This window comes from Telopea speciosissima, chromosome 4 (genome assembly GCF_018873765.1).
Source record: "Telopea speciosissima isolate NSW1024214 ecotype Mountain lineage chromosome 4, Tspe_v1, whole genome shotgun sequence".
Lineage (NCBI taxonomy): Eukaryota > Viridiplantae > Streptophyta > Magnoliopsida > Proteales > Proteaceae > Telopea > Telopea speciosissima.
In genome coordinates this window covers 70,308,318-70,326,254 of record NC_057919.1, presented here as the reverse complement: position 1 = coordinate 70,326,254, position 17,937 = coordinate 70,308,318, and the positions used below count along the sequence as shown (strand labels likewise).

Here is a 17,937-nt window from a genome sequence, read left to right as displayed (position 1 = left end):
TCGCCCATAAATAATTTAAAATTTACAAAAATCCATAATATCAGGAGACACTCTGATTCCAATCAACTTAAACTACACAAAAGAGTACACAATACAAGGGCGTACTCAGTGCACAAGGCTCCCACCACTGGGGGGTCTGGGGAGGGTTTTAATGTACAAAGCCTTACCTATGTGCTTCACAAAGAGGCTGTTTCCAGAGACTCGAACCCGTGACCACTTGGTCACAATCATGGTACAAAAATTCGTTTCGTCTCGGTCAAGATTTCGAGAATTTCGAGTATCTCGGTCGAGTCGAAACAAAATGCAACATTGAATTGAAAAAATGCAATATTTCCAAATTTCGGAAATCTCGGTAATTTCGGTCATCTCGTTTCAAAATTTTCGGAAATCTCGGTCATTTTGACATTTTACACCCACAGAAAAAATACCATATTTCGGCAAAATTTCGATCAGACCGAAACACCGAAACAAAATGAGATTTTAAACCTTGGTCACAATGGAGCAACCTTTCCTATGCACCAAGGTCACAAAAGAGTACAATATCATTCAATAATAGCTGAGCAGCCCAAGACAATTCCCAACTTGAGAGAGAATGAAACCAGTAACTGTCAGAGTATTAACCAGCTTACCCAATTCAAGCTCTTGATCTTGATCTTCCACATCGCCCTCTTCCACAATCATTCCATTTTCAAGGGCAAGAGCTTCTTCAGCATACCGATCTAGAAATTCTTGCTCTGTTTCTTCACGCTCATCTTCAGAATCCTAGTCAAAATATTAAAAAAATTGTTGCATTCTTGTTTCAGGAAACAATATACATAATGCTGGCAGTGATATATGAACCAAACCATCCAATTGTTGAGGTTTTATTTATTTTTTACTACTTTTACTACTCTTTTCCACCATTGCAAAAGAAAAGCAATAGATGGGTTAGGGTAATAGAACCAGGGGCAGTATTTGCTTTAAAAAATCTTCCAAGTGCAGCCTGTCAAAATGGTGGGACTAGAACTGTGCATGCACTAGAGAACTGCTCATGTAGCCCCCAACTGTGAGGGGTCCCAAAGGAAACAGGGAAGACAAAAAATATTGAATAGAAAATTTTGGTACCATACCTCATCATCATCATCATCTTCATCGGTTTCCACATCCACATCATCTTCATCTTCTCCATCATCTTCATCCACCTCTTCCTGCACTTCTTTGAGACGTATGGTTGCCTCCACTAGGGAAACAAAGCAATCCTGCAACAATCCACTCCAAGGACCCCCGGCTTGTTCCAGAAGACGTTCAACCACCTTGGTTAAAATCATCACTGTAATAGTCAACCAGCCATTGGAGAGCATCATTGATGAAACATGAACTAGTCAGTGAAAAAGGACTGATCCAACTCAAACGTAATTTAATAATTTCTTACCCGAACTACTTGAAAATGTTCATTATTGGCTTCTTAAAGTTTTCATAAAAAAATACGGATAAGAATTTTTTACAAGAGAAAAAAGTAGGACAGGTGTAGAACACCCTTTTTGGAAGGATCAAACAGATAATTGCTACGGACATGTAGGAGTAAAGGCAACTACCACTTGTATTTTGGTGATAACACCATTTAGAATAGGCTATTTCTCCAATAGGTTAGTAACAACCACCACCTCTAGACTCATTGAACACCCCAAAGCATATGACTAGGATGATTCGGATCATCAGATCAGAAAACTGTTTTATAGAATTTGCATATATTGAAGATGGACTTCATCAGTTAACAACTAAATAACATAAAAAAAAACACTGGTTGGACAGCAGGTAGCTGCCAGCTTGGTCTACCTTTACCAGGAATTATTAATTAGGAGTATTCTAAATAAAACTAGAAATATTTGTTTCAGCTTCTAAAGAACTATCATGTAAAGTACTAACCAATTAACTTAATCTCGGACTCAGGTGACAGGCCAGGTTCAAAAGAGCTAGTGGAGATGTAACTCAATGCAGATGCCCAGACTGTGAAGCCTTGATCCTCATCCTTCTCCAAAATCCTTTCAACAATATCAGGATAACATAAATAGCAAGAGGAGATAGCAAGCAACAGGGGTTTCCACAGTGCACTAGGCTTGCTACGGATCTCTCTGAAACGAGAAAATGCTGCACGACTGAAAGTAATCACCAATGACTGCTTGACTCCTTCAGTTTCGTATGAGAAGCTCAAAACGTGTAATAATAAATGCACACATGAGCACGCCCTCCAAATTGCAGATGGATATTGCGAAATGGCTTCACTAACAAAAGCACCAATTCCTTCAACAATGGATCTTTGTGGCACAGGTTGTGCTGGAGGAGCTGGGTGCCCTCTTATAATTAAGTTATTTAACTCACATTTTCTCTGTAGGTTGACTACTTCTCGAATGGAGTCAAAGATCGACAAATCCTCTAATTCTTCCCAAGCATGCCACTCTGCAATCAGATCGGCCCAAGCTACAAGCAAGTCTGATAATTTCAGTTCTGAAACCAAACTGGGGTCTGTAACAGACCGCATAATGGCTCGGAGTATTGTTGACGCATCATCTATGCATGATGGAGGCAATTCATGAGAAACCCCTTCCTGAACATCGACACATTTTTACAAAAGAAAAAGTTATAAGATGAATGTGTGCAAATTCTAGAACATATTGGAAAAGGAAGAAGTAAATATTGTTACAACCACTTATCATAAAAGCTCGAGTTGTTAAGGGCAACAAAATGTATATCAAGGCCCCCCCTGGCACGTGCAGGTGTGACACGCACTCACGCGGAAACACCATCACGTGGCATTGAGGGGAGGAGAATGTGTCGGGGAACCCCATTGCACTTCTCCGGAAACGAACACTCCATCTTCCTGCTCTAATACCATATTACAAGTGCTTATCCTAAAAGCTCAAGTTGTTAAGTAAGAGCAACAACAATGTATATTAACAAATCTATAGTTTTGCAATTTGAAAAGAGTCAACCATAACTATCATCTATAAACAAAAATGAGGAAAGGAGGCTGACATGAAAGGATAAAGACCATATCATGAAATTAATCCAACCGAAATCTTTGGGTTCAAACAAAAGTTACCTGATCGTATGGACCCAAAAATAGTGGTACATTATATTGGATTGTAATATTTCATTGAATCAGGTCATTGGGCTAAAAATATGCGAGATGTGTGACATCAAACGCATCGAATGTAGGTTCTGGAACCCCTCTGTTTGGCACACCCTTTTTTTTTTTACAACCAGGAACTACCACTTAGTTTAAAGGTTAAGATATTTGAAAATCTAAAACATGGAAAGGCAGGAATGTTTCAGAAAAATAATAATACTTATTCATTTAGTGCGATTCAAAATATTAAAGGAAATGCAAAAGATCAAAATGAATTTCCAGAGAATTTCATTGGCTGAGAGATCCTACAAAGAATAAACAATAGACAGAATATGTTCCTCCACGAGTCTATCAGATATTTTCTAAAACCAACTAAACATTCTTAAGATTTTGAAACATCATAGAAACTTCATGAAAAACTAGATATTGCACCAAATGTCTCTCCTATTGCAGAGAATGAGGAAAGGATCATGGGATTTTCAAATGAAATTAATATTTAACTTTCAGTAAACAATATATGGGAGAGGGATAGGCACACTGCCTGCGTTCGGTAAGCCAGCGGGCAGCACCAATGGGGGTGCGGGACGAGGCCTCATACAGGAGGGGCAAGGGAGTCATTTCAAGGGGGGGGGGGGGAAGAGAGATAGACACAGCAGGCGCTAGCTTGCAGTATACCAACGGTGCACCCAGCCTTTTCCCATAAAATATTTATAGTTCCCAACCATATATATACTTTCGTTGCTCACATTTGCAAACTTCATCATATCTATTTTCTTTATTCTCTTCTGCAGACCTCATCGCAGATAGCCCCAGAAAAATGTAAACATTTTATAAATTTCTGTATGAAAAAAAATATTAAGATTCAGGACACTGGATGCACAAACACACCTTTGGTTGCATGGATGTGAGCCAAGCCTGCTGTAGGAGAACTGAAAATGTCCTAGCCATGCTTACCCAACCAGATTGCCAGTTGCTACTAGATTCGTCCTGCTCAATTTGTTCAGCCACGTAAACTTCCCATGTTTTGGCCATCACTGCTAGTGCTGCAAACCCTCGCTCAACCACCTAATAAAAGATTATTGGAAACACATCTTTAAGGTCCTAAATACATAGACTAAACAACTATAACAGAGACAAGTAAAAGAAGCCCAATTAATTAAAAAAAAATGGGCCAAATAATATGAGTACCACAACCATAAACTCCTGGTTGCTTCCTAGTGCCACTCCAATTTTCTTTAACCCTTTTAATTCTTGGACACATATGATACTTCTAGCAATATTCATAATCCCAGCAAGCTAAGTTTCAAGGACATGGACATGGTCATCAATTTACGATACACATGCTTATTAAAAAATAAAAAAAGAACTGCTGATGTTCTACACAGTATGGATGGACAAAAATGGTTCGACAAGGCAGCCCTTTGGAACTGTGTTACATACCCAGCAAGCAAAAATTTCATAGTCAAAACAGTCAGAATAATGTCGGCAACATTTGTAGATCAGGATTGAGGAATCCTGTCAATCATTGAATAAGGACAGAGCATTTCACAGCCACAACAAGGACCTCTGGATCAGAAATCTGCAGTGTGGTTAGAAATATTTGAATCTCTCTCTCTTCCTTTTCTTTTCTTTTTCTTTTTCTTTTTTTTTTGGGGGGGGAAGGAAGAGGATGGGGTGGGTGGTGGAGGGATTCCCTAGATAAACTGATCAATAGTAGATCAGGAACTCCAGTGCTACTATCTATTCAGAATATAGATTCACACGAAACATTAAACATGCACACACAGACACACAGTTACTTGCCACTTAAGAAATAGTCAAAAATATCCATCACGGACCTGAGGCCATGGTTCTGGATTAGGAGGTATGAACTTCAAAACAGCACCAACCACAGATGACACAACTGATGGAATGTGAACTGCAACATTTTCATTGCCAGCCTCTACCACAGTACTTAGAAGCTGAAATAGAATAGAGGACTCATTTTCGTCTTCAATATCCACCCTACTAGCTACAACTTGCAATAGGGGCAACCATTCAGGAGGTGGGTAATCATTCTGCACAAATAAACATGAGATTTCAAAAAAATGTTTACATAACATAGAAATTGGGATGAGATAGCTATTACAAGTTTCTTTGGCTGCTCTTACTTCAAGAAGTTCAGCAATAGCCCCAGCAGCAGATACCCGGACAGGATAACAGGAAGTATCCCCAAAATCTGGCATAGTCAGTGCTTTCAGCAATGACGAATATATGTCTGCACTCATCTCCTGAACTAACATGGTTGAATTATTAGGGGAGCATATACAAGCATGTTTTGCATGTAATTTCACAGTAACAACCTCATTTCAATTGTTGAAAATAATGAAATATTGAAATAATGCAAAGCCATCAAAATACAAGTTAAATGTGATAGGTCTAATGTTTAGAAACATAAGAGATACAACATTTCAAGAAATCTCACTTGGGAGAGACATGAGGCAAGGACTCCAAGTACCCAGTTTGCAGTGGCTACCAGATAAGGCAGAGAAGGTGACAAAGAGTACAACGGTAGCACCCGAGTCTGAACCAAAGATGTTGTGTATCCAGGATTCCGCTCTCTTAGGAACTGCACAATCATGGTTAGAACTATAAGTCTTTCTCATGAGATTTCTCCTTCAAAATCAATTACTGAACTGCAGAATGTGCAATCTTACATCTTGGAGACTGCCATAAGCCATCAGAACACCATAGTAACTGCAATGGGAAAAGTAGAAGGTCAATGAAAAGATGGAGAAGAACTTGAAATGAAAATAGAAACTAAAAACAAATAAGTTGTTAATCAGGAAAAGATATTTATTGTATGTAGAGCAACTCCTCTGAGTCATCAAGAACTTCGGCTATTTTTAGAACTTTAATGGGTGATTAACATTTGTGAAGGATACAGCAGTATCTAAATTCTCAATAGAGTTGATCCTGTAAGTAGTGCTAAGTTCAGTGTCTGTACTCTGTCTTGACAGTCAGCCGTATGCATTTCATCCTTGCTCCAGTGAGCAATAGTTATCGTGTTTCCATGCACACAAAGCATTCTACTCACCCCACGATTAAAAAAGGTCTAGGCCATGAGATCAACATCAAGATTTTGAATGTCTTCATTAGAATGGTCCTCACATAAACAACTGTTCAGACCATCAACTCTGAAGAGCAAACTGTCTGATTGTTGGAACATTTAAACCATCAGAACGAAACGGTCAGGCCATTCGAAATCATAATTGTCAAGACAAGTCAACAAGGCAGTCTCTTAAGGGGAAGGCGACCTATCGTCTTTTTTATTCAATAGGATGACCGTCTTGTTTTCCAAGTCACTGCCTTGTTTCCAACATTGATGAGCAGTGTGGTATGGCATTCCTGAAATCTTGACACTCAAAACATATCTGTATAGGCATATAGTAATTATGTTCATCCATAGGTAGAGCTATAATTATGTTCACCTTCATACGATGTATCCAATTAGTGGGCCTTGGCGCAACAGTTTAGTTGCGCTATTGCAACAAGTTGTGGGTTCGAAAAAATGAAACAGCCTCTCTTCGAAGCGGGGTAAGGCTGTGTACATTTGCCCCTCCCAGATCCTGCAGTAACGGGAGACTCATGCACTGGGACGCTCTTTTTATTCAAGCAGTCTTTCTCTCCTCTCTCCGTCCCCCATCCTTCTCATTCTTTTGTTTTTTTCTTAAGCTGGAAAAAAAATTTTGAATCGTCCTGCAATGTCAACATGCATGTCCATGTTCAACATGTATGGCCACAAACAAAGAATGAGAAGTAGGCACATCCATGTTTCATAGGGTAAGAGTGACTAAGTGCTAACAAAGCAACCATTAAAGGCAAGCATTTTTTAGACACTTACACTTCCAAGCTTGCCAAAAGCCCTCAGTTAAAGAATTGGGGTTTAATTTACTGATTCAACCCAACCAAGGAGATAAGTATATTTACATAATTTCTTTCCCAATATTTGACATAAAGAACAAAACAACACTTCGGCAAATGACTTATTGACCGGCAAGAAGTCAATGGTCAATGGCTAATCCATCACCTAGTATGCACCGACAAAATTTATCCCAATACAGTTGATGAAGTCTCAGGTATTAGATTCCGTTTAGTCAGTGCCTAGGTAACTCTTCAACTACACACTGGCCAGAACAGTCCAAACACTGGCCCATTTCCCAAGAAATCTTGTTTGATTGGTTCCAAGGAAATCTAATTCTTCAGCTTCTTACAAGATACAGAAATTAAAGCTTTTATGATTATCTGTGGTCTTAACAGATACAAAATAATATAAGTATTGGATATATTCGCAATTGATTCCTGGTGAACTCACTCATTTGAAATCCTAGCTTGGCCTGACCCAACAGCAGAAGGAATGGGGAACTGTGACAAAAAAGGGAGCACTAACAACTCCCCAACAGAGCTGTATTGCTCTTTCCCCTTCTTCTTGTCACCTTTTTTACGTTTTGATGATGATGCAACCACTGGAGGTCCCTGCAGGCATTATGAACCAAATCAAGAAAAAATAAATCAACAGAACACTTTCTCGCACAGTACCCCCAACTCCCCCCCCCCCCAAAAAAAACCCAAATAAAAAAAAGAAAATTTCTGCCTCTGAGAGCACATAGTTAAGGAAATATCAACCTTTGATATTGAAATAACACCAAGCAAATTTATTGCGCTTTTCCTGGCAGTGAATGAATCCTCTTTCCATCCAGAAATTTCTTCCTGAAGTGAAGGTAAACAACAAAATAAAAAAAAGGTAAAGTAAAATAAGTCTGTAAGTTCTGTTAATTTGGTAGTTTGTGATTGCTGCTGCTCCTTGTGAGATTACATCCTTGTGGTTCTATCAAGGTGGAAGGGATTGAGAAAGTAGGCTTAGACCTGGCACAGAAGGAATGGTAAAACTCATTTGAAAAGATGACCCTCTCCGGTAAGTCTCTCTTCTTCCCTTCCTCCGGCGAAGCGGCCCCCTGCACTCTGTCGCCTCTGCCCTTGCGCCTGTAATATGTCGGCTCTGTCCCCTTCTCCTCCCCCACCTCCTCCTCCCTCCCCCGCCTTGGACCCTCCCGATACTCTGCCTACTACTTGGTCTGGACACTTCTCACCTGCGGTTGGCCCTTCTTTTGATGGACTTCCTTTGCATTTTGTTGCCCCTGCAACTATCGGCTCTTCAAAAGTAGCACTCTGTTCTTCGGACTTCCTGGATGCTGAAGCTCAGCTCTGGGAGAATTGCCTAGTTGGGCATTTTCTCGGCTCCAGACCCCCCTTCCATACTGTCAAGGCTTCTCTTACTAAACAATGGCGAGCCAGGGGTAACTTGGAAACCTTTCTCTTGGACAATGGTTTCTTCATTTTCAAATTCTCCTGTGACGCGGATAAATCTCGTGCTCTGGAGGGTGGCCCGTGGCTCATTGGCAAGAAACCCATATTCTTGCGACGATGGCATTGTCATCTACAGCTCCGGCGAGTGGATCCTTCTTCCATCCCTCTTTGGGTCACCCTCCCTTGGTTACCGCTTCACTTTTGGTGCACTGAGGGTCTCAGCATTGTTGGGTCGGTTATTGGCACTCCCCTCTTCTCTGATGTGAGAAGTGAGAACTAGGCGAAAGGACAGATTGGCATTTGCTAGAATCTGCATCGAAGTCTCAGCGCATGACTCTCTCCCATCGTTGACAACGGTGAAGGAAGGCGATGATTACTCTTTTGAGCAGGAGATCCACTACGAGTGGAAGCCTCCCCACTGTGAAGTCTGTAGGACTTTCGGCCATGGGTCTTCTCTTTGCACTCCAAAACCGATCGTCCTGCCTTCTCCTCCTCCTGCTGAGGACATTGGTGGCTCTGAGAACCCCAGTCAGGTTGGAGATTTTCGCCAGATCTCTCAGGGTAGGCTTCGTTCCCGAATCCGGCACCGGAATCGCCGTCGGCAAGTCAAAGAGCCTTCTTTGCTACCGGAAAAGCAGCCCTTTGCCTGCGACCCTAATAGTTTCAGTCTGTTGGTTGACGAGGCTGACGAAGATTCAGATCCTGGCTCGTGCCCCGAAAAACTCCAATTCAATGCTTTACCTCGTAGCAGATCCAGGATGTCGGAGATAACCCTTGTCGAGACTCCCTTGCTAATCTCTCTTGACGCTGCTTCTGGCGCTGCTCCTCTGATGCCGCCGAACTGCTCTGCTGCCATCAACTCTTTGCCTGTAAGCAGAGGCTCTTCGCCTGCTCCCCTGGTGTCCTCGACTCTCCAGGTCTCGTCTTCTTCGGTCCCTATCTTGAATGTACCTGTCTGCGAAGACTTGATTTTGAGCCCTCTTTGTCCTTCAGTTGTGGGCCCTACCAACTCTCCCCCTGTCGTGGCTCCCTCTAGCCCTCTTTTCTCGCCTGGCCTGGTTCCCTTTGGCTCTGGGCTGGACCCTCTTCCATTTAAGTCCCCTTCACTTAATCCTCTGATTCGGTCATCGGGTCTTCGGGTCTCAAACCCATTTCCTTCTTTCTACCCTAATGATAACCCTCCTTCTTCACCCGTTTCTGCTTCAGTTCGGTCTCCTTCCAATCTGGTCTACCTGGCCACCTCCCCCTTTGGCTGCTCTTACCGTAGACGTTATCGTAGTGAAACACGCTCCAGGTCTGTCTTGTCTAGACTCTCTGAGCCTTTGCTGCCCCTTCCTCCTCTCTTTCAATGATCCAAGGCTTCCTGTGGAACACCAGGGGCCTGAACTCCCCTTCCAAACAGGCTGCTGTGCGCTCTCGGCTTAAGTCCTCTCAAGCCAATTTTTGCTCTCTTAGAAACCCATATAAAAGAGCCTAATTCTGGCATTATTCTAAATTCCATAGCCCCTGGTTGGTCCTTTCTCTCTAACTACCTTCACCACCCAAATGGCCGAATTTGGCTGCTTTGGGACCCCTGGAAACTTTCCATCTCTCTCTGTTCCTCATCTTCCCAATTCCTCCATGTCTCCTTTTCTGATTGCCTGGGCCATTTTTCTTTCTTCTTTACAGTGGTTTACACTCTCAAAGGCTCCCTCTTTGGTCTGATCTTCGTTCTATTGCTACCCAGTTGGGTCCGCACCCTTGGGGTTTGGGTGGTGACTTCAATGTCATCAGGTACAGTTATGAAAAGCAAGGAGGTGACCATCTGGATTTGGAAGCAATCAATTCTTTCAATGATTGCATTGAAGACATAGGTGTAAATGACCTGAGGTGGTCTGGTTTTCCCCTTACCTGGAGCAACAGAAGGGCTGGTAATCATCAAATTTCCTGCAAGTTGGATAGAGTGTTGATTAATGAGGAATGGCCTTCAGCTTTCCCCTCTTCCCATGCTTCTTTCGACAACCCTGATATTTCAGACCATTCCCCCATTTCCCTTGCTATTCAGCCTCTCACCTCTTTCGGTCCCAAGCCCTTCAAATTTTTTGATATGTGGATACCTCACCCTTCCTACTTACCCACTGTCCAAGAAGCTTGGAACAAACCTGTTTTTTATTTTACCAATCCCCTTATTGCTTTTTCTAAGAAGCCCAGAAATGTCAAAGTAGCCCTTAAAGATTGGAATACCAACACCTTTGGTAACATTCCCCAGCAGGTTAAAGATTGCAAGGCAAAGTTGGCTCTCACTTAGTCTCGGTTGCAGGCTGATCACTTCAACACTGCCTTAGCTATTGAGGAAAATTAGATTTCAGCTGAGCTCTCTTCCTTGCTTTCTAGTGAGGAAAGCTTCCTCAAGCAGAAGTCCAGAACCAAATGCCTAGACCTGGGAGACTCTAATACTGCTTATTCCCATCGCTCTTTGAAAGCCAGGGTCAAGTACAACTCAATTGTTAAACTCACAGCTCAAGATGGTTCTACTGCTACAACAGTCCAGCATATAAAGCACTTGGCTGTTCAGCATTTTAAGGACTTATTTAGCTGCCCTCAGTTGGTCTCTACTCCTATCCCGAATGACTTGCTCAACAAGTTCATTCCCTTGGCTACTTTTGATTCATTGAGCTCCATTCCCAAAGAAGATGAAATTGTGGCAGCCATTCATTCCCTTAAGGTGTCGGGTGCTCCGAGTCCGGATGGGTTTAGTATGGGCTTTTTCTTAGCTACTTGGGACATCATCAAGCATGACCTCATCGCAGCTATTGAAAGCTTCTTCTTCAACCCTAATCAGGTCAAGGGGATAAATCACACTTTTCTTTGCCTTATCCCCAAAAAGGATGGAGCAGCCACTATGAATGACTTCAGGCCCATTGCTCTTTGCAATCTGCTCTACAAATTCATCGCCAAGATTCTTGCTCAGAGGCTTAAGAGTGTAGTGGACCTTCTTGTAAGTGACAACCAATCTGCATTCATCCCTGGTAGAAACATCTCGGACAATATTCTTCTTTGCCACGACATTGTCAGAGGGTTTGACAGGAAAAATCATTCTCCTGCTATTCTTCTGAAGATTGATATCCTTAAGGCTTTTGACTCTCTTAGGTGGGATTTCATCCAACAAGTTATGACTTTAATGGGATTCCCGGCTATCTTTGTCAACTGGATCCAGGCTTGCATCTCCTCTACAAGGTTCTCAGTCTTAGTCAATGGCAGCCCGGCGGGGTACTTTGATGCTTCAGTGGGGATTCACCAAGGATGCCCCCTCTCCCCTTACTTGTTCACCTTGGCTGTGGAAGTCCTATCCAGAAAAATTCAAATGAGTACTGATCAGCACTTCATTTCTCCTTTGCTCAAGTGTAAAGCTCTAAAGCTTACACACTTGGCATTTGCTGATGACCTGATGATCTTCTCAAAGGCTTCCATTTCTTCTCTGGATTCGGTTTTGCTCTGTCTTCAGCACTTTCATGATCTTTCAGGCCTCCGCATTAACCCTGCAAAGTCTTTGTTGTTCTTTGCTGGAGTTTCTGAGTTGGACAAGGTGGCTTTTATTGACAGATCTGGGTTCAAAGAGGGACATCTTCCTGTCAAATATCTGGGGCTTCCCTTGATTCCTGTTCGGCTCTCAGCTCATCACTGTTCCCCGATGCTTGATATCATCAGCAAAAGGCTTCAGCTATGGAAAGGAAGACTCCTCTCTTATGCAGGAAGATTAGTCCTTATTAAATCAGTCTTGGAATCTTCTTATATCTACTGGTCTGGCTGTTTTGGACTTCCCAAAGCTACTATCAAGTCCTTGGAAACTCTTCTGGCTTCCTTTCTCTGGAAGGGCAATGACTCCTCTAGATTCATGCATCCTATTAGCTGGTCGGCTGTGTGTCTTACAAAGAAGGAGGGCGGCTTGGGCATAAGAAGGATCAAAGATGTGAATCTTGCTGGTATCATCAAACTCATTTGGAAGATAGCCTCAAAGCAGAAAAGCATCTGGGTCGACTGGATATATTCGGGCCCTCTGCGGCAAGACTCCATCTGGACGGCTTCTTCTTCCTCTGGTTCTTCCTGGGTCTGGCGCAAGATCCTGGACCTTCGTCGCCTAGTTCTCCACAATATTCACTCTCAAATTGGTGATGGTTTGTCGTCCTATCTATGGCTTGATCCTTGGCACCCGCGCGGGATTCTCTCTCACCTGATTACTCCGAGAACCATTTATGCCTCTGGCCTTCACAAGCTCTCCTTGGTAGCAGATATCCTCGATCAGCACGGTGGTTGGTCCCCTCCTCCTACCTCCTCTTCTGAGCTTATGCTCCTCTGGAATGAGCTTCCCTCTATTTCCAGGAGACTTTTGGGCCGAGGTGATTGTGTTACTTGGTTGGCAAACAATTCAACCTCTTTCTCCTCCAGATCAGCCTGGGACCTTATCCGTCATAAAGGCCAATTAGCTCCTTGGAGAAAGCTTCTATGGTTCAAGCATCATATCCCTCGGCACTGCTTCACTGTTTGGAGGATCTTTTCCAAATGCCTTCCAACCCTTGCTTTCTTGCGCCATCGGCATATCCCAGTTTCTACCTCTTGTTGCCTTTGCTGGAACAGTGTGGAAGACTCGGATCATCTATTTTTTGAGTGCCCTACTGCAACAGCAATTTGGAAAGGCATCTTGGCAAAATGCTGGCCGGCCCCTAGAAGAATTCTGCCCTTCTCTCGCGAGTGGATTTGGATCGACATGACTTTTGCAGGAACCTCTATTTGTGACACGGTTGGAAAGCTTGCTTTTTGTGCTACTCTAAATCATATTTGGATGGAGCGAAATTTTAGAAAATGGACAACCAAATCTAGGTCTTACCAGCAGATTTGGGATTCCATTTCCTTCGAAATTAAGGCGAAATTATCGTCTGCCCCTCCTTCCACTTGTCTTGATACCCCAAGGAACAGACTCATTGTTGTCTCCTGGGGCCTTCCTTCCATCTCTCTTGTTGGTTCCAGCTCTCCCCTGTGAGGGCTAGGTTCCGGATTCTTTGTTTTGTTGCTCCCCTAATGGGGCCCTGTATTTTTTTCCTTCTTTGGTAATGAATTTCTTATTCACCCAAAAAAAAAAAAATAAGTTTGTAAGAAAAGAGGGGGGGGGGGAGTCATTCCCTCTATTCCACAAAAAACTGCCCATTTTGGAAAAGGTTTGCATTAGTGTAGTTATGGGTAAAATGAGAAAACAATTAAAATCCACGTATGAAATTCTTAAAATGGGCTATCATTTTGGAACAGCAAAAAGCTCAAAGTGGACAGTCTTTAAGTAAATAGAGGAGTATAAACGAGTGACTGAAAAGCTACTGTGAAATAAAGGCCCCAGCCATACAAGATCAGAGGGAAGATTCTTCCGTATGTATTCATCAGCATCTTCTTCCCACTCTGCAACATCCTAATAACAAACAACACCACCAATTAAATACAAGAACTGGTAAATTAAACAAGTACTCAAATATATGGTGCACAAGTAATTTCAAATAGACCATTTTCCATTTTTAGTAACAATATAAGAAAACTGACCTTCTCTTTCATTACTAGTGCCGGAAAAATTGCAGAGTCCAGCAACGACGAAAAATGGGGCGAAACTAATCTCCATCCCTATTTTCAGATGAGATTCATAACCTTAGAGAAAGAAAGCATGATGCTTAAATACAAGTACTTGTGAAGATCCTGAACAGAGACTAAAAGTCTTTTAACATATTATATCGGAATAGGACTCAAAATGCATTTTGCTTCAAAGTGGTGGCAAGTACAGAAAAATCATCAAAGCATAAAATTAGGTATCACTGAAACTTTCGAACAGAGATGAACAAGCTCTGCCGATAAATGATGGAAGGGAAGTAGCTAAGCTCTAATGGCACAGAGACTGCAACCACTTCCATTGGTGAAGGTTTGTGAAGTATTAAACAAGATCCTGCTGCAACATGAAAACCAAAGCAACTAAAAACGTGTTTTGAATCATAAAGTAAAAAGAGTTTGAGAACTTACAGCTCCTGTCTCCATAACATGTGAAATAACATCAAAAGCTGATGAAATAATTCTCTCTGACAAGAAATCCAGCTTCTGCATGATGCAAAATTTAGATTTTAGTAGAAAATATGAATCATGAATGGGGACAAACCTGGAAAGAATGAGGTAAGCAATATAGAAGCAGGTTGGCTAAAGAGTTCGGTACCCATATCAATTAGAATGAAATTGGTTGAGAAAGCTTTTGTTACAGGATATCACCAGAATCAGTTTAAACCATTATACACATGAAAAATTCGAAAAAAAGTAGAAACAAGTTGATTCTAAAAGGAATTAGAAAATAAAGTATTTCTGCCCACAAACATAATCAATGTTCATTGGTGACCAAAACTGGTAATCATGATAAACTATTAAAAGATCACTGCAACATATAGTATTTAACTCCAAACACAAGAAAATATGACTAGATCTATCCTTTCATAGTGCACACACACACACACACACATTGATTACACATGCATGACCACGACGAAGTGTACAGTACAATCCACATTGAATGGAGGAAAAAATTATGAGGACCCAGAGTCAATCCTTAAAACTTCCTCCAAAGTAATATAATAAGCAGCAGAAAAGAGTCTTAACACTTACGGTGGTATTACAGCTTTGCTTTACAATTCTGAAAACAGAATTTATCATGTCTGGCATCAACCTGAAGTGTTGAGGACATAAAAAATCAGACAGAAATATAGAAGACTCTAAAGAAATCAAACAAAACAGAACCATATCCAATCCATAGCATTACTTATCAGAATGTTTTCGGTGTCTTGTGACCAAAGCTAAGAAGATAAGCAAACTCCTCTTCCCTGTCTTCAGCCTCAGCAAGCACCCTTCTGATGAAGTTGTGGTACCATCAAAAACCAAAGAATCCAGAACCCGGAATAGATTGCGACAGAATGTAGGCAGAAGTGGGACTAAAGCAGATGGCATATGCGATCTCACCTATAAAACTAACTAGTGGTGAATTTCCAACGAAGAAAAAAAAAACCAAGTAGGAAGTAGAATTAGTCTACATGATAATATAATGGAAAGAAAATGAGTTATTGGCAAACTCCCCATTATATATGATAATTCTATCAAACTCAGTGATGAATGCATAGGGCATAAGGCAACTAAGATAGCCAACAAAATTCTTGCTTATGGACCATATTCACCAATGAAAAATTAATAACAACAGACAGATTGTCATCGTATATTCCATGTACCACACAAATCAGCTTAGGCTGCTTACAAAATGTAACATGGCAAGTAATTAAGTTGTGATGAATAGAATTATGAGAAATTTTGTTAAAGGACAATGATACTCAAATGGTGGTAAAAGAGAAACAGATTTATACCTCACCCTGTATGATAAAATTTTGCAGAAGCTTAAAATTATCAAAATTCTAATCCAGAAACATAACCCCATTACTAAGCTGCCAATTTATTACTAGGTTAAAATAAAGCATGCTACTCGTTGCATAATGACATCACAACTATAGGACTTTAACAGAGCTTCCACTCAGCAAAGCAGCTCTTGAGCCAGGGACATGCCTAGGTCAGATGAATAATTATGTTTTTATGCACGGAGAATGGTAGCATTGTTGAAAATGTGTCCATCAAATCCATATTTTTTTTAAATGTTTGAAATTTAATTAATTTGCAGGATTATAATGGGCGGTTGTTGTCCTTAGGTTTTAACCTAAAACTTGTTTACAACTAGGGACAAAATTGGGTCTTCTGTTCATATGGTTGTCACATTGTGTGCTCTTGTGAATGGAGATTCTACACACGTGTGAGTAGATATATGTCTGTATATTGAACTGGATCACAAGAGAATCTTCAATGGATTATTGTCAGTTGTATAAGGAACACGAGTTGCATTAATAGATTGCAATTTATTTATGGACCTAAGGGGGCGTTATAGTTGGGCATTATGGGTTTTGGTGTACCAATCTGACTATATATCGAGACGTTGGATTCATAGTGTTTACCTGTGAACAAAAGAGACACTCAACAAGAAATCCACTTCCCATATTGGGTGAATATCAAAAGAGAGAATGTCGTTTCATGATTGGATGAAATTTCGGTACCGGTAGCATGCTTTGTAAATTGTTTACAAAAGGATTTACAATATATTATGTAATAATATTATTTTCCAAATGTTTTGAAAATTATTTTTGTGCCCAATCGATGAATCAGAGAAAGATTCTCTGAATAATACATTTCCAACAGACTAGGGCGGTGACAAATATTAATGCCATGCCCGTAGGTCTGTGATGCAGCACCAAGTAGGACGAAGAAGTCCTGAACTTAGGGCTTAATTAGGGAGCCATAGCTTAGGATTACATTCTAGTAATTTCCGTTCCATACTTGGTTTATTTTCCCGCTTTTAAAATTGAGCCGGTTCAAAATTGGTTGCATCCAATTGGTTTAATTGGGTCAATTTAAGTTATTTAGCTAAGTGTCTTTTAATTTAAGTTATTTGGAGTAGATAGGTCAATTTATTGTTTAAAGTTATTAGCTTTAGTTTTAATTCCTTCCCTTCCACGATTTATCAAGGAAGAGGTTAATTTGTAGTAGGATTTGGCCTAAGGCCATACTTTAAATAATAGAATATCATGGATGCTCCCCACAATTTATTGAATAAAAAAAATCGTGTTAGCTTGGCTGCCATTGCTGCTGCTCCTTTGCTCCTTGTGAGTGTGTGCATCCTTGTGGATTGTAAGGTGGAAAGGGATTGGTGGAATCCAATTGACTCCTTATGCCGTGACGGCTGGGAGGATCTTCTTCAGTTGGAAGGTGGTTCTATCCTTCTATCACATAGCAGCTGCCTCCATTGAAGACTTGTCGCAACTGCAAGTATGTTTAAAACCCCATCCCCATTCATCTTCTCCTAATCCTCTAATTCCAACCCCCCCCCCAATTGATCCCCTTTATTTTATTTGAATTCCCTACAACCCTAACTGATGCAAATCCTAGCCTCCTCGAATTGAAGAAGGCACCCTAAGCCTAGGGTTTTAGTAGGAGCCTTAGTTTAGTTTATTTCTATACTTAGTTTTTATTTTGTGTTTTTAATTGAACCGGTTTAAATTGGTTGCATCCAATTGATTCAATTGGTCTAATTTAAGTGAAGTGATCCTATTGGCTAAGAGGTTCTTATATCCTATTGGCTAGTAGGGAATCTTCTTTTATTTAAGTTGTTTTTAAGTCATTAGGGGTAGATAAGTCCTTTCCTTTTAAGTTTTTAAGTTATTTTTAAATTGGTCCACCTCTCCACGATTTAAGTGAGAGATTTGATTTGTAATAGATTTAGGAATAAGGCCTTTGGCCTCTTATTTAATACAAACCGTGGGAGAGGCTCCCCCACCTATTATGCTTTAAAAAATTGTCTCTTTATGCTGCTGCCATGAATGCTGCTGCTTGCTCTTTGAGAGTGT

General features: G+C 41.0%; 2 protein-coding genes across 2 annotated transcripts in view; one reads left to right on the top strand and one right to left on the bottom strand.

Moving 5' to 3' along the window:
- Nucleotides 1-546: 546 nt before the first annotated feature.
- LOC122659612 (importin beta-like SAD2) overlaps nucleotides 547-17,937 on the bottom strand; it is a 26,236-nt gene continuing 8,845 nt past the window's right edge. Inside the window, exons 6-20 of the mRNA XM_043854710.1 lie at nucleotides 15,264-15,460; nucleotides 15,110-15,170; nucleotides 14,483-14,557; nucleotides 14,015-14,092; nucleotides 13,824-13,886; nucleotides 7,772-7,855; nucleotides 7,461-7,621; nucleotides 5,803-5,842; nucleotides 5,571-5,714; nucleotides 5,257-5,376; nucleotides 4,945-5,163; nucleotides 3,995-4,171; nucleotides 1,906-2,584; nucleotides 1,110-1,309; nucleotides 547-762 (exon numbers count right to left, since the gene is read on the bottom strand). Coding sequence (XP_043710645.1) covers nucleotides 547-762; nucleotides 1,110-1,309; nucleotides 1,906-2,584; nucleotides 3,995-4,171; nucleotides 4,945-5,163; nucleotides 5,257-5,376; nucleotides 5,571-5,714; nucleotides 5,803-5,842; nucleotides 7,461-7,621; nucleotides 7,772-7,855; nucleotides 13,824-13,886; nucleotides 14,015-14,092; nucleotides 14,483-14,557; nucleotides 15,110-15,170; nucleotides 15,264-15,460 — 2,514 coding nt within the window. The remainder of the gene's footprint in view (nucleotides 763-1,109; nucleotides 1,310-1,905; nucleotides 2,585-3,994; nucleotides 4,172-4,944; nucleotides 5,164-5,256; nucleotides 5,377-5,570; nucleotides 5,715-5,802; nucleotides 5,843-7,460; nucleotides 7,622-7,771; nucleotides 7,856-13,823; nucleotides 13,887-14,014; nucleotides 14,093-14,482; nucleotides 14,558-15,109; nucleotides 15,171-15,263; nucleotides 15,461-17,937) is intronic.
- The window catches only part of LOC122660457, a 19,048-nt gene continuing 14,166 nt past the window's right edge, over nucleotides 13,056-17,937 (top strand). The window contains exon 1 of the mRNA XM_043855767.1: nucleotides 13,056-13,067. The gene's annotated coding sequence lies outside the window, so the exon portion shown is untranslated. The remainder of the gene's footprint in view (nucleotides 13,068-17,937) is intronic.